The sequence below is a fragment of the Anopheles arabiensis genome, chromosome 2, assembly GCF_016920715.1.
Source record: "Anopheles arabiensis isolate DONGOLA chromosome 2, AaraD3, whole genome shotgun sequence".
Classification (NCBI taxonomy): domain Eukaryota; kingdom Metazoa; phylum Arthropoda; class Insecta; order Diptera; family Culicidae; genus Anopheles; species Anopheles arabiensis.
In genome coordinates this window covers 78,811,571-78,826,414 of record NC_053517.1, presented here as the reverse complement: position 1 = coordinate 78,826,414, position 14,844 = coordinate 78,811,571, and the positions used below count along the sequence as shown (strand labels likewise).

Genomic DNA, 14,844 nt, shown 5'->3' with positions numbered 1-14,844 from the left:
TATGTCCTACCCCCCGACTGCTTTAAAAAGGGAAGTTCCATACCCAACGAGCAAAGAGTAAAATAAAGTCAATTAATAGTCAAATAAGGAATTGAATCAAGTTTCCCCAGAATCCATCAAAACAATCGATCTCAAACATCAAGGAAATACTTAAGAGTGCATTCATTTTTTTCCTAGGACAATCCTTTTGTTTCCTTACTGATTAATCATATTTTTATTGTTTATTTTAATATTTATCCAGCCATTAAGTACATATTTATACAACTTTGAACCATTTTTTTATATATTTTATAATTCAATCTAATTGGTATCATAGCAAATTATTATCTTCAGAACAGTACCATACTACGAGACACCCTGTGCGCTGTCATAAACGAAAGAGACAGTCGGTGCGAATATACAGCTACCTCTTTTACTCGCGTGATCAACTGCCAACGGAAAGAGACCCACAGAGAGATGCGTCCACCGTGCCGCTGTCCCTCTCACCTCGGTCAGTCATTTGTAAAGGAACCATCGTCGCGTACGGCCGTGCGTGTCACATCGTCGCGTTTTCCGAGTGCGATTGTTGATGGTGAAATTGGTTTCCGACCAAACCCCAGTATGTAACCTGCTGCTTAAACGAACCGGGAAAGGCATTACCAAGGATACCAGTTTGGAAGCCAGGTTTCCATCGCAGGTGTGTAAAACAGAGTAAAAAGTGACGTGTGAAAATCGTGTGCTTCTTCTTCTGCTGTGCCAGCGACAACACAAAAACGCTACAGAGAGCAGCAACCGCGCGCCTGTATGAGTGTGCTTCTGTGTAGGTATATATGTTCTCTCCGTTGATATGTGTGTGTGTGTGTGTTTGTTGAATTTGTGTTGTGAATTTCCCAGGGTGACGAGGAAAAAAACAGCAATATAACAAGTTCCCCAATGCCTGACTGTGCGTGTCACGATTTTTTTCTCCTGGCTGTGATCTACTCCCTTGTGGGAAGGCAACAAAAAAAAACAAGGCCAATGTGATATGATGGTGTACAGAGAGTGAGCGAGAGTGAGAGAGATGAGTTTGTGTTCCCCGTCGTCGATCCGCCTACCCGCCCCTCCTCGACCCCTTCATCGAGACGGGTTGTCGTTTTTGAGAACAACAGTTATCTTTCTCCGCGTCGCTGAAAGGAGGCTGTTGGCCATTTGCTCAGTCATTTGCGATCATTTCATTTTTTGGAAGTGCTTGCCGTCAACACCCGTTATCGTTTGTGCGTGTGCGTGCCCAGAGTGTATGTCCACAATTGATGCATTTTGGCTGATGCTGCTGCTGTCAAAAAATAGTGCAATCTGACCCTTTGCCATCCGCTCGCAAAGGAGATTGGGATGACAGACAGACAGAGAGAGGAGAGAGAGCGGACAGAGGGCACAAACGACATCTTGTGAACCCTGTGGAACTGTGCCTCCCGAGCAAGTCAAATGATCAGCTGGATGACCTCGACTGAAAAGAAGGGGATCGTTCAAACAATTTAAATGTGGGTGCATTTTTTGCTTGTCGCCGTGTTTTGACAGCCGCACACAACACTGACGTAAACAAGGGAAAAATCATTCGCTAGCACCCAAAAGAAAATGTTGCTGCCCCATGAATCGCTCCATGAATGGTGGTGAATTTGCTCAAGCAAAGTCGAAAGGAGAGGTCTAACTGTGTGCAACTGTATGGGTAACTGTGTGCATCTCCGTTTCATTGCTCTATCACACACGCATACACCTGCACACGCTTCACGCTCTTGCCAAACTGTCACTCACACAGCTACAGTGTGCAGGAGTGTATGTGTGTGTGTGGGCATCATACAGCCGGTGCGTGTATATGAATGTGTTTGCTTTTGCTCTGGCGTGTGTGTGTGGGTGAGCTATTGCTCTAAAAGCGGATGAGATTTTTTGCTTCTTCTTCTTCTCATCTATACTGTTCCACCCTGCTCTCCCTGGAAACCAACCCTTACATCCTACGTGTGTGTGTGTACATGTGTATGCGCAAGAGCAAAAGAGTGAGAGAGAGAGTGAGGGAAGGAAAGAGAACGAGAGCAAACTGGAAGCTGCTTCTTGCGCGATTGTTCGCCTCTTCCTTTTCCCGCCTGCGCCATCCTCCGTTACGCCCTTTCCCCCCGTTACGCCCTTCCCACGTCTTGGTTAAGATGGAAGATTGTTGTTTTTCTTACGGGGCCGCATCCGTCCGCCACCCATTCCCTCTACGCCTCCACTATTTCTTCGTTTTGTCCCCCCCTCCCCTCATCTATAAAATGGGGTGCCCTTTGCGGGATTGCATCGTCGGCTGCCTTGGCCATGCGGCTTTAAGATTTGTTTATAAACGTTTCCGATCCCTTCCTGTGTGTGCTCTGCTCTGTCCTGCTCGCTCTCTCTTTTTTTCTTTGGCGATGGGGAAACTTATTTAGAAGAAAAATAATGTTGCTGCACCGGGAATGCACCCCATCGTGGTCGTAGAGTAATCAGACCAAAAAAAGACCTCTCCGTTTATGGGGCTGAATGTGTATGTGTGTGTGTATGTGCGGGAGAGGAAGTTTATGGAGATAATATTTTTATTTATGGCTTAAATTATACAAGCAACGAATAGGAAATGCATTCGGTAAAGGGTTGGGGAATGTATTATAATCGTTGTTATCACCTTTTTATTCTTCTTCTTCTCCTTCTTTATCCAAATCATTAATACTCATTTCATTTCTCTTCTGTTTTAGCTACCAAAGTTTAAAAACGCCCGTTGCCTGGCAACCACACACAAAAAGTGCAGTGGCAAGATGCAGCCCTCCTACCGTTCGCAAATCGCAGTGCAACTTCATCCCGTGCCGTGGTGAGGCCATCTTTCCCACAGCCTGCGAAAACGATTGATTTTCTAGCCCTGTCAGAGGAGGAGAAGGAAAGAAAAAGAATCGAACGCGAGCGCACAGCGCAAAACCGCGGCCATTCGTCGCCACGGCAAAAGAAAGCAAAGCTTTTCCCCCGCTAGGGTCGGGTCGGGTTGGCAGGTCGCGCGTCGCGCTTTGCGAACCCACCCAGACACCCGCTCCACGCAAGGAGTGGTCCCTCCCTGAAGAGAAGGTGAATCCGAGGGCCTAAAAGGGCCACAGTGCCTCTCTCCTGTCTGTGTGTGTGTGAGCACACGCAGGGAAAGAAGCGAAAGGAAACAACAGCAAAAACAGCAACAACAAACCCCGAAAGAAAGCCACCAGACACGCCAACAGCCAGCAGTCCCAACGAAACGTCGAGGCTCGACCCCGTCCGAACCCGTCGTCGTCGAGATCAAAGAAAGCCATCTCTCTTCTAGCCTGTGTGTGTGTGTTTGTTTACGTGCGTGTAAATCTGTGTACCTCTGTGTGTGTGTATGTGTGTGGCTGCTGTTGCTGCAAAGCCTTTGCCACGTTTTTTTTTTTTTTTTTGGTTTGTTCCTCCGATCCATCTTTCTCTTCTCCATCTTCAAAAACCGGTGTGGTGTGCTCTCTCTCGCGTGGCGAAAAGGGCACACTGGAAGCGAAAGCCAGCCAGCCTCACAAGCACTGGCAGGGCCGTAAGAAAAGTGGTTAAAGAGGCCGATTGAAGCCGATTCCGAGAAAAGTGTCGACTGGTGGAGGTTTGCATCGTGCGTTTTTGTGTGTGGTAGTGAGGCTTTGTCCTGAAATTGTCGTCAAGTGTATTTGCGGAAAGCCAAAAGGCATGTAAAAGCCAAAAGCAGAAAGAGCCACCCCACCAAAAAGTCACAGTTTAATGTGCGAAAATTGCTTCCCACAACCCCAGCAGGCGGCGCCTGGAAAAGTAAAGCGGCCCAGTGAATGTGTGTTGGTCTGTGGGTTGTGTGTGCGTGTGTGTACGTGAGAGTGTGTTTGCCAAATTTTGCATTTCCGTGCCCGCAACTAGCCCGGCAGCCGGTAAAGAGGAAAAGCGAAAATTAAGAGCATACAGAAATTTCGTTTGGTTGTTTTAGCCTACACTTGTGAGTTTGTTCGGTGTGTTTGTGTGAGTTGGCAACGTAAGTGCGCTTGTGTCAAGTGCTTGGTGGTGAGAATTTTCCACAGCGATGTGGCGATCGTTTTATTTTTATTTTCCCGCCGCCCAATCGTCGGCCGGCAAACGGCAATCGGTTTGCGGTTTTTGATTGCGGAAAGAAAACACGGAAAAATAGCCGTTGTTAGAAGCCCAGTGAAAGGCAATCGTGTGTTGTACTAGCCAGGCGCGCTAGAGCCGCCAACCTTTTAACCTGACCAGCTTTTCCGCAACGCGCGAATCAAATCGGGTCAAACGTGGAAACGAAACAGCAGGAGAAAGGACGCTCACGATCAAGCGAACGCTCCCTCTCCCCATTACCGATCACAACGAGTGGAAGGGTAGTGGCCCAGTGAGTTTGTGGTACTCCCTGCAGTTGCAGCTTCCCCCCCTTTTTTTGTCACGCGGCAGTCGCGGTGGATTGGTGGTGTTGCTGTTGCTGCGCAGCCAGCAAGATGGCGGCCACGAACCGGGCGCGGCCCCAGCCCCGTGCCAACATCTCCTTCTTCTCGAAGATCCAGGGCAAGATCAGCGATGCCTGCGCGCAGCAGAAGTTTCTCACCGACAAGAAGACGCTCGAGAAGACGTGGAAGCTGATGGACAAGGTGGTGAAGCTGTGCCAGCAGTCGAAGATGAACCTGAAGAACAGCCCGCCGTTCATACTGGACATTCTGCCGGACACGTACCAGCGGTTGCACCTGATCTACTCGAAGTACGAGGACCAGATGCATCTGCTGCACTCGAACGAGCACTACAACATCTTCATCAACAACCTGATGCGCAAGTGCAAACAGGCGATCAAGCTGTTCAAGGAGGGCAAGGAGAAGATGTTCGATGAAAATTCGCACTATCGGCGGAACCTCACCAAGCTGAGCCTGGTGTTCTCGCACATGCTGTCCGAGCTGAAGGCGATCTTTCCGAACGGGCTGTTTGCGGGCGACCAGTTCCGCATCACCAAGGCGGACGCGGCCGAGTTTTGGAAGACGCGTTTTGGCAACAGGTAGGTGAACGATGTAGGTCCTCACAACAGAAGTTGTGAGGAGTACATGTTTGTAGTAGATCTATTTGGTTCAAGTTGTTTCGAACTTGTTTGAAGTGGAGAATATGAAATGGAGAATGGAGTGGAGAATATGAAATGGAGAAATGGAGAAATGGAGAAGGTCCTAATAGCTAATTTAACTATATTTTGCCAGGCTTATTATCAATTTCAGAACTCAATTTGGTTAGTTCCGCAATGGGTACTGCAATAATTTGTATGTACATTACACTCAGATGTTACACTCATATATTGATATCATATTGTAGAGTCTGTTTTGGAGTATGAATGATAATCCCCGAATATTTCTGTATATCTACCGGCATCGTCATGTCTCCTTTCTTGAAGTTTTGGAAGATTTTGGAAACGATATGAGATATTGTTACTCAGGTTCACTGAGACGTCTATGTATTTGTAGAAGTGTATGGGATATTGGAATTAAAGAAGATCGTGAAGATGACTTTAAGATAACTTGAGTAGTATTGGCTTTCATGAATCTTTCGTTGAGATTCATTCATATGCATCATCTGTGATGAGTGATTTAAGTCTCGAGTCTAATCTTCAACGTTTCATGAATCTCTAAAAATTCACGAATCTTCAAAGATTAATTAATCTTCAAAGATTCATCAGCCTTCAAAGATTCATGAATCTTCAAAGATTCATGATCCTCTAAATATTCATTATATTATAAATATTAATAAATCCGTTAAAATTCATATATCTCTTGGGATTCATTAAACTTTAGAGAAGTATGATGTCCAAAATATGGAATTTGCTCAATCCCACCGACAACTTGTCGTTCAACTGTTGTCAGTTCAACTGCGTGGTACTTTCCAAGAAGTCTCAAACGCCTGTATAGGTTGGCATGACCACGTAGGTTATTACGCCAAAAAGAAGAGTAATAAACAGCTCAAGCTTTATGAATTTTAGAGATTTATGAATCCTTAGAGTTTCATGAATCCCTAGAGATTTGTGAATTATTCTAGATGTAAGAAACTTTTGAGATTCATGTATCTTTGGAGATTAATTAATCTTTCGAGATTCATGAATCTTTCGAGATTAATGAATCCTTCGAGATGAATGAATCTTTCTAGATTCATGAATCTTTGAAGATTCGTGAATCCTTGAGATTCATGAATCTTTCCAATCGTGATTCAGATTCATTGAATCATTCCAAAGATCCATTCAGAGTCATGAATCTGAATCTGAACTACCCAACACTTGAAAATTGAAAAGATCTTTGGGATGCGCAGGTCATTGATTAGTTCTGGAAATCGAGACATAGTCATGCGACTAGATTGATTGAGTCATGCGAATATCTAACGACAGGGTAGTGCGAAACTTGTAAATGTGTTGTATGTAATACTTCTAGCAGCAGTCGATGGATCTTAAACTTACAGTACTCGCACGAATTTAAACATTTATGAGAAACTTCAGACATATTTAAACCCAGCAAACCCAAGACGTTGTCCAGTAGATTGTTCGACCAAGGAATGTCAAAATTAAAATGCTCCTTCGACATCAACACCTCGAATGGCATTCCCCTGAATGATGGGTTATTTTGATTATGCCCCCCTTAAATAAGCACCATAATAGTTCATAAACTGCCAAAGGATTAGATAGGTACGAAACAATGGAAGACATTTTCTGCTAGTCTAAGCTATTGACAAACCACCATCTCCCCTCTCCCGAAGGCAATGGTGGTGCAGAAATTCTCACGCCTGTGGAGTTCCTCAATTTCATAGAATCACTTTGCAAGCGTTTGCGGCTCCGATCACACAAACCGCCACATTTTCAATGCACGAACTCCTTCAGCACTTCTTGTTGTTTCGTTGCTAGTCGCGCACATCTACTGCTTACTGTCAGCGAAGCGCAACGATGTGTTCGTCGAAACACATCCCACGACCGGGTTTTGGGTTTAGCATATCGGCTGCGCTCGTCTACGGTCGATTTGCAGCGAAAGACACGGAGCTAGGGCGCGCGTTTGATGTTTCCCGAATTTGCTACATTGCAGCACAATTCCGAAGAAAGGATGGGAAAAAACAAGAACCTCGGGCACCGGAAGCTCGGACCAGTAGTGTGACCCGCCGGTCTGTGTCTGCTCCTCACTCACGGACGCTCTTTCTCCCATCCATCAGCGTGCTAATTTTGGGCTGTCAGTTTCAATCAAATCGTTTTCAGTTAGAGGGGGGCCCTCCTAGTGAGACAGAGCCACGACGCCGGGCCCCAGGGAGCAGGCCTGTATTCATTTAATTTTGCTCTGGTTCCACTCTGTTTTCCATACCCTTCGACTTGATTGGTGAATTTTGAAACGAAAGCAAATGGTTACAACAAAATGCTTGTGCTGGAACCTGGCACTACGGTGCGCGGGTTGAAAGGTTTTTTTTTTACCCAACCTGACCAGTAATTTCTAAGGGTTTAGGGTAGCGATGACCAGCATAACCATCGCTTTCCTTCGTGGGAGGATTTCGGTACTTTTCGCTCTTCATCAACATCGAAATAGAATTGTCCGTGAACCTGCTGCTCTGGTGCGTTACGTGTGGGCAAAAGTTCGGTTCGTGTTGGGCCTGAAGCGGACATCTTGTCAGATGCCTACGCGGGAAACGGTCGATTCGATTGAAGCAAAATGGCCCTAACATAGGTGGGTGCCAATAGTGACTGGAAAACGGCGTTTGTAGCACCATTATCAGCAGGTGTTTGGTCGTTAAAGGCATCGTGAAATCGTGTAACGCTTCATTAATGTTGTTCGTGTAATGTGGAGTGTTATTTAAATTATTTGTAATTTTTATCATTTCCCCAAAACGCAACGACCTGTAATCACACCCACTTTCTGTGCGCGGGAAGATCGTTTCCACATAGTGTTAAAATATGCTTATACTTGCTGTCAGGGCATAGGTTAACGAGTAGACAAAATCGCTTACTGTCTGAACCACAGCGCTTCGCTTCCTCCCAACAGCACATTTTGGCAGCGTGACCGCTTCCAATTGGTTTCAACTAAGCTTTAAACGGTGCAAGATTAATAGTAAAAGCTGCCACCGTACAGCCGCGCTTCATCTTGTTGCATATGGCTACAAAATGTACACTTCTTTGTGTCTCCCCTCACTACCTTTCATCATGTTTGACCCAAACCACGACCCCTCGGTCTCCTCGAAAATTGTACAATTCACACCTTTCCAGCGCACGGGTAAAGTTCAGACCGTCAAGATTTCCCCCGGCAACGACGACGACGATGGGGTGGCGTAATCGGACAGCCTCTAATGTGGCCGCGCAAACGCCGTAATACCTACCGCGTTCCACCCCCGTCGGCTAAGCGTTTCCAATTAATTACACATCCATCACTTTGAGCTCTTGCGCCATCGTGTACGCTTTACCGCCGACGAAAAGGCTGCCGGCCGCGCGCTCTGGTCGCTCGTTTGCACATCAGCCTCAGATATATACCCCGTTCGATTCATTGCGTTCGCTGTATGTCGATATCTGTGTGTGTCTATGTGTGTCGAGTACCAAACAACGACTCCGGTAGTGAGCTCCATGAAAAACTGGGGTACCACTTTCAAGAGCAAACATAATCGATTTATTTCATTAAAGACGGTCGATTTTAGAGTCTGGGCCCGAAAAACGAATTTCAAGACGACGAGAAGGTTTTTTTCTTTGTAGAGCGCGCATTTGGTTACACTTCAATTTCAAGAACATGGACCCACGTTTGTCTAACCTACATTTGGAGTGCATTTTTTACATTTCTTTTTACAAAATGTTGTTGTTAGTATTAATTCATTTGTCTTTTTATTGCATAAAGCTTCAAATTGAACCTAGATTAGAGGCATAAGCAAGTGTCTCTTGTCTGATAATAATTCCTGGTATGAGCTTCTTCTTCTTTTTCCGTCCAAATAGACTTACAGCGACAATGTCTCGCGCGAGACGACGTCGCGCGAGACAAAAAGTAGCTCAATTTTGCAAACAGAGCTACTCGTCTCGCGCGACAGTTTTGCTTCATCCGAAATAATCGAAATATCTACTTTGTTTACAAACCAGATTAATGCCAAACGCAAAAAAATAGATTTAAACATATTTTAACCTATTTTTGTGTGTTTTTAAATAAAAAACAAGTTGGTTGACTGAGTCAAATGAGCTACTTTGATCTACACCGAGTGAAATTTTGAGCTATTTTTCGTCGCGCGCGACGTTGTCGCTCTATGTCTATTTGGACGGTTTGGCTCAACAATCGATGTCGGTCAAGGCCTGCCAGTACCCACTTGTGGGCTTGGCTTTCAGTGACTAAATGATTCCCCCCCCCCCCATATCAGGATATGGCAGTCCTACGTATGGCGGCGCGGTCTATTTGGGGATTGAACCCATGACGGGCATGTTATGTTGTTAAGTCGTACGAGTTGGTATGAGCTATGGAGCCGTAAAACGCCTGCGATTGTGTTTGCTGTAGTAAAACTTGCTTTATCTGAGGATTGAACTTAGAACGAACCGTGTAGCAAACTGCACCACAACAACTGTACTAGTGAGCTGCCCTTTTAAGGTAGCATTAGACCACGAACAGAATGAACACGTATTCTCGTTGTGACATTTCGCTATTTTGCATCGTTTTTGCATGGGACAATCGGTTTCTTATTACATTAATATTGAAACATGTTATTGACACTCAAATTTGGTTATTTTATCGAATTAGTTTATTTCTTTTGTGCTGGATTTTCGGAAACAGTTGGCAGTTGATGTGCATAATTGCTTCCATGCTAATAAAGTAGCCACGTTAGCCACGCCATTTTACATCTAACATTTCACGTTATACTGGCAAGGTAAAAAAGAGGAGTTAATATAATCGATAAAACCATGCAGCTGGCTGCTAAAAGGCCGTGAATTTCGAAGGGCAGCTAAATGCTGTAGCCTCCCAATCCCAATCCCCCACGCGCATATTACACACTTTAGTGGCAGTTGAGCCCCCACTACGACCTCATGAAAATGGGCGCATAATTTTATTCGAGACAGGTGAACGCGCACCGCTTAACCCCTCTTCGTTTTCGCAAAGCTCGCGGCAGACCGCCAGTGGCGGTCGATCGCAACCGCAAACCGTCCCTCTCTTCTCACCAATTTCGGTGGCAACGTCAAAAGATGATCGAGGTTTGCATTCACAATATGCCGCCAAAACGGCTCAATAGGCGGGCAAAATGGGGCTGTCTTTAAAAGGTGTTGCATTTGACACACAGAAACACACCATCGCCGACGGTCGTCCTCGATCGAAACGGGAGAGGGAGGCTGCCTGTCCCGTGCGCGTACGTGATCGTTGCAAAAAGATACCGCGCTGCTGAGGGAGGATGCAGCTTAAAAAATGGAAAACTTTAATATTCTTCGCCCCCGTGTGTGCAGTTTCACACGTCACTGGTTGCGCAATCACTTGTTGACGAGCAGCTAGAGAGCTGCCTCAAAAGTTGGGCCGGAAAGTCTTACAAAGATCATCGTCATTCGCATGCGGGTTCGTTGTTTGTGACGCGCTGTTTTGCGTCGTTTTGACACAGCGCATTTTCTCTGGCGTCAGAGTGGCATGATTTGTTTTCCCGTTGATGCTGCGGGGCACTCTTTCTCGAGCGTGCAATTTATTACTCATCGTGTCGTGAAAAATGGCCGTCGGTGTTGGTGGGGGGCAATATTTCTTTTATTTTTGCTATTTAAATACGAAATAATTTCCCATTCAAGCAGGCGGCAAGGGCATTGACTCGAAGCAAAATTTTGGGCCCCCACTTTGTATGCACCAACCGAAGAGGGGGAGGGCCATTAAACCATCGTAATGAATCAACTAAATTGAGGCAAAATGTTCAACACCAAAAAAACCCCTCACAAGAAACAAGGTGCGATCCTTGTCACTCGCGACATTTTTATTGTGGCTTCAAAGGTGCAAGCTGCAAAAATTCGTCATCATGTCAGCTTTTAGTCAGCCGCACAGAATTGCCTGTGGAATATGAGGAGGGGGGATCGAGATAAAATCAACCCTTTCTTCCCGTTTGGTCGGTTGCAAATTCGAATCGCAACGGCAACGAACAACAGAGAAGAAAAAAAAAGCACATACAATAAAATGAAAACGCCTCAAGCTAATTACAATTCTGCAACCGCACCGTCAGCCAAGCAGCCTTTTAAGCCGCGTGTGTGTGTGTACGCGTATATGTGCTACTGCCAAATATGCAAGTCGACACATGGCCACCGGATCCGTGCAATTCCGCACCCCAGGGGCATAGCTCCCTCCCTTAGACAGGATGTCCCACATCCATGCACTTAATGTTTTATAGCAGTGTTGTTGTTCTCTCCTTCATTTTTGCATTTCTTTTCTCCGTTCTCCGCCAATAAAAAAACACGCGCTTGTTCCGGTACACGGCCGCCGGTTGTCCCGGTTTTTTTTGTGTTGCCTGTTCGCGAATTTATGCGTCTTTTTTTGGTTGTGGTGTGGTTTTATTCGATTGGAATCGCTGGGAAGGAAGGACTCGAAGTTAAGGGGAAAAAGGTAACAGAATTGGACAGCTGTTTGAATTTCTGGAGCTGCTGTTTTCGATGCTACGGAAACGGATGGGGGGGGGGCTCTTTTTTGTTGCGGATAGAGGAAAATTTCCAGCCACGAGCACGGAATGTTTCATCCGGCTGTTAAAAAAGTCAAAATTTCTGGCTCGGTAAAGTTTTTCTACAGTGTGCCAAAACAATTCTAAATGACTTGCCTGCCTTTTGTTCTTAAATTATGCTTTTTGTTGAATTAGAAATTTGCACAAAACTGCGTTTCAATTTGATTTGTTTCATTTAAAGCTTCATTTAAAGCCTACACACATTATAATTTGTTTTTAATAAATTCATTTAATTTCTCAATCCAATTACGAAACGCTGATTTTGGAACTGAACCCAGGACGAGTTGTGCTGCCGCTCTGTTCATCTGTGCCCTTAGCGGCTTTACCAGCGGACCACCACGATGAAGCGCGGTTTAAAATCGATTTTATCCGACACAAATGCGTTCGACAGCTCCTCCCCTGAACGGTGTCAACGAAAGCTGGCCAATTTTAATCTCCAATTTATTAATCCACTAAACGGGCGCTGACCTTCCGTTCGGGGTTTTGAACGCAAATTGATTTTCTCAGTTTGGAACCATTTTTTTGTCGCCTCCCCTTCCCTTTCCCCGAAATATTCGTCCGGAAGTGGCAGGTAGAACTGCCCCTCCAACCATGTACATATAGTAAATGACATAATAATGATTAATGAACAGTGACAGTACAATTTATTTCTCCGCTTTTCGCTTCTTTCCATTCTCACGCTCTCTCACGGTGGTGTGGGGTGGTCCATTATGCGATCCTTGCGAAAGGCACATTTGCCTATTTTTATCGCCAGATTTTGCCGGATCTTTCAACGACGTCAAAAACAAAAAAAAACAAAAGCAAAAAAGCTGCCGATCTAAATTGTTAATGCAAAACAAAACATAAGTCGACACAAAAAAAACCCAGCATACAAAAGCGGTGGCGCAAAAAATACGGCCTGCTGCCTCTCGAAGCTGGACAAGGGGCTTTCGTTTTGTGCTATTTGTGTGACGTTTCGGGACAAATATTTTGCAAAAGCATTCATTCCGCAGTGCAGACTGAAAAGAAAACAAGCATCAATGTTTTCCCGTTTCTATTCATTCTGCTCCTCCCTGCTTTGCATTAGAAGAAGAAACGCTACAGTGAGCTAATTCAAGGTTCGTTCGTCATTTTTTTCTTTCTTCGGTTGGAATAAGCTAGCTGCTTATCCTTATTATACTATTTTATTCTTTTCTTTTCAATGATGTCGTGCTTCTTTTTTTCTTCGGGAGGGTAATTTGAAATGCATTTTATTTCCTTTCCTTTGGTTTTTTTTTTTTGCTCCACGGGTTTTTTCCTCGATTACTAGCTTTACCGATTTCTCAGCATATTCCTAGCTCAGTGGGACGTACCTTCGGTTTTGAGCTGGTCTTTAAAGCCATAAAGATTTTGATTTTTTCTTCCACTTTTTTCCTCCCTCGTGTGTCCGCTGAAGCAGAACGATCGGAACACGATCATTGATTATGGTTCGAAACCCCCCGTCTTCCAGCCGTCCCCGGCATGGACCGCTTTCCGCTATGCCGCACTTTCTATGCCAATGGGGGGTGCTGCGAGCGGGCGGGCAGATCAGAAAAGTTTAGAATTAATTTGATTTTCATCCGGCTGCCGTGGGGGCCCACCTTCGTCGATTGCTGTGCCAGATGGGGAACAGAAAAACCGGTAACATGGGCCAGAAATCTATACTGGACTTGGTTTTTTTTTTTCTTCATCCCATTCCGTGCTTGCTTTGTTTTGTTCCCTTTTTCCGTCTATCCATCCTTTTCACGCTGACCAGAAGAAATTCGCTTTGTCTTTGGTGCCGCTTTCACTGGCGGCCGTATTGTTCGCTTTTTTTCCTATGTCGGTGGACAGGAAAATGGTCCACCTCGGTGGAAATCAGTGACGAAGGTCCTGTTCCCAAGGATTTGCAGGGAGTTTTCCCAAACGGAAGCAGACAGGAGAAGGCCGAGTAGTAAAATTGAAATCGAAATTTGATTACCATCATCGTTCGAATTTGTTGACCGTTTCCTTCCGTCTTGGGGAAAGGGATATCGGGCATAGAAAATGTTAGCCATGTACAAAGCTGACAGTTGCTGCTATTTTGTTTTCAATATTTAGACAAATCCTTGTTGGATTTTTGGTAACAGAAGTGTTGCCCTAAAATTGTCCAAAACTGCCTTCTTTTTTTCTTTTCTTTTATGACGATCATAATATGATTATTTACAGTTGCAGCAGTGTTAAAGCCCGCACGTCCTTCACATACGCCCTGTAATAGTATTATTCTTTCCCAATCAAATTTCCTCCTAATCCCCCCGTCCCTGCTCATATTTTGTTTGTAAAGTTTATTTTCCTCCAGTAAGGACACCAAGAGACAGAGGTAGTAAAGGAAAAGAAAAAGGAAAATATTGCTCTTACACTTCCCAAGCGACCCGAGCATCCCTTCACATGTGTTTTTTTTTCTGTGTAACGCGTCATATCCGGGGGATGTAATCACAGTAAACAAACATTCGCCGCACCCTTTCCCTGTTCCCGTGCTGTTATTCGTTATAAACTTTAACAAAACTGGCCTTTAGCCCTTGCCGGGCTGATAACGGGGAAGCTCCCTTGAGGCGTGCACTGCCGTGTGTTATTAGGTTGTTGTTTTTTTTTCCTTCCATCTACAGAAAACTACTCGACGGAGAGTGTTAGAAAGGGGAAGGAGCAGCAGCAGGAGTGGGAAGAGGAGTAAATCACGGCAAGGAAATGGACTGGAGTACGTTCTGGGAAACGAAACACATGATAAGGCCAAGGGGGGTGGATTTGAAAGAAAAGAAGGTGGTTCACATTGGTCGAGAAGGGAAGAGGTGAAGATTATGAACAGTTATGCTCGGACGCAAATTGCTTGCCCCCTCTGCTGTGCTTGTTCAACGTTCAAGCACACACACAAACACCCAGCCAGCCAGGCACGCCAGATTGCGGCAAACGAACAGAATGAAGGTATTAAAGCAGAGGAAAGACAAGAGAGGCAAAGGTGCAGATGACTGCAGACTCCGTAATCCGACCTTCCCGTGTCCGACAAAGCGAACATGTTTGACAACATTCCGAACGCGTGTCGTCGGCATTTGAACCGGGACACACTTCCATTGACTTTCGATCGCCGGAGACGTCCTTTTTCTTGTTTGAATTTGCTTATTTTCGTACTTTTTCTTTCCCATTTTTTTTTGGTGTTGATGAAGCTGTAGCACTGTAGCA

At 45.2% G+C, this 14,844-nt stretch overlaps 1 protein-coding gene across 1 annotated transcript in view; it reads left to right on the top strand.

Annotated features, from left to right (window-relative positions):
• Positions 1-506: 506 nt before the first annotated feature.
• The window catches only part of LOC120903065 (E3 ubiquitin-protein ligase CBL-B), a 78,937-nt gene continuing 64,599 nt past the window's right edge, over positions 507-14,844 (top strand). Inside the window, 2 exon segments of the mRNA XM_040312278.1 lie at positions 507-799; positions 2,712-5,011. Coding sequence (XP_040168212.1) covers positions 4,467-5,011 — 545 coding nt within the window. The 5' untranslated portion in view covers positions 507-799; positions 2,712-4,466.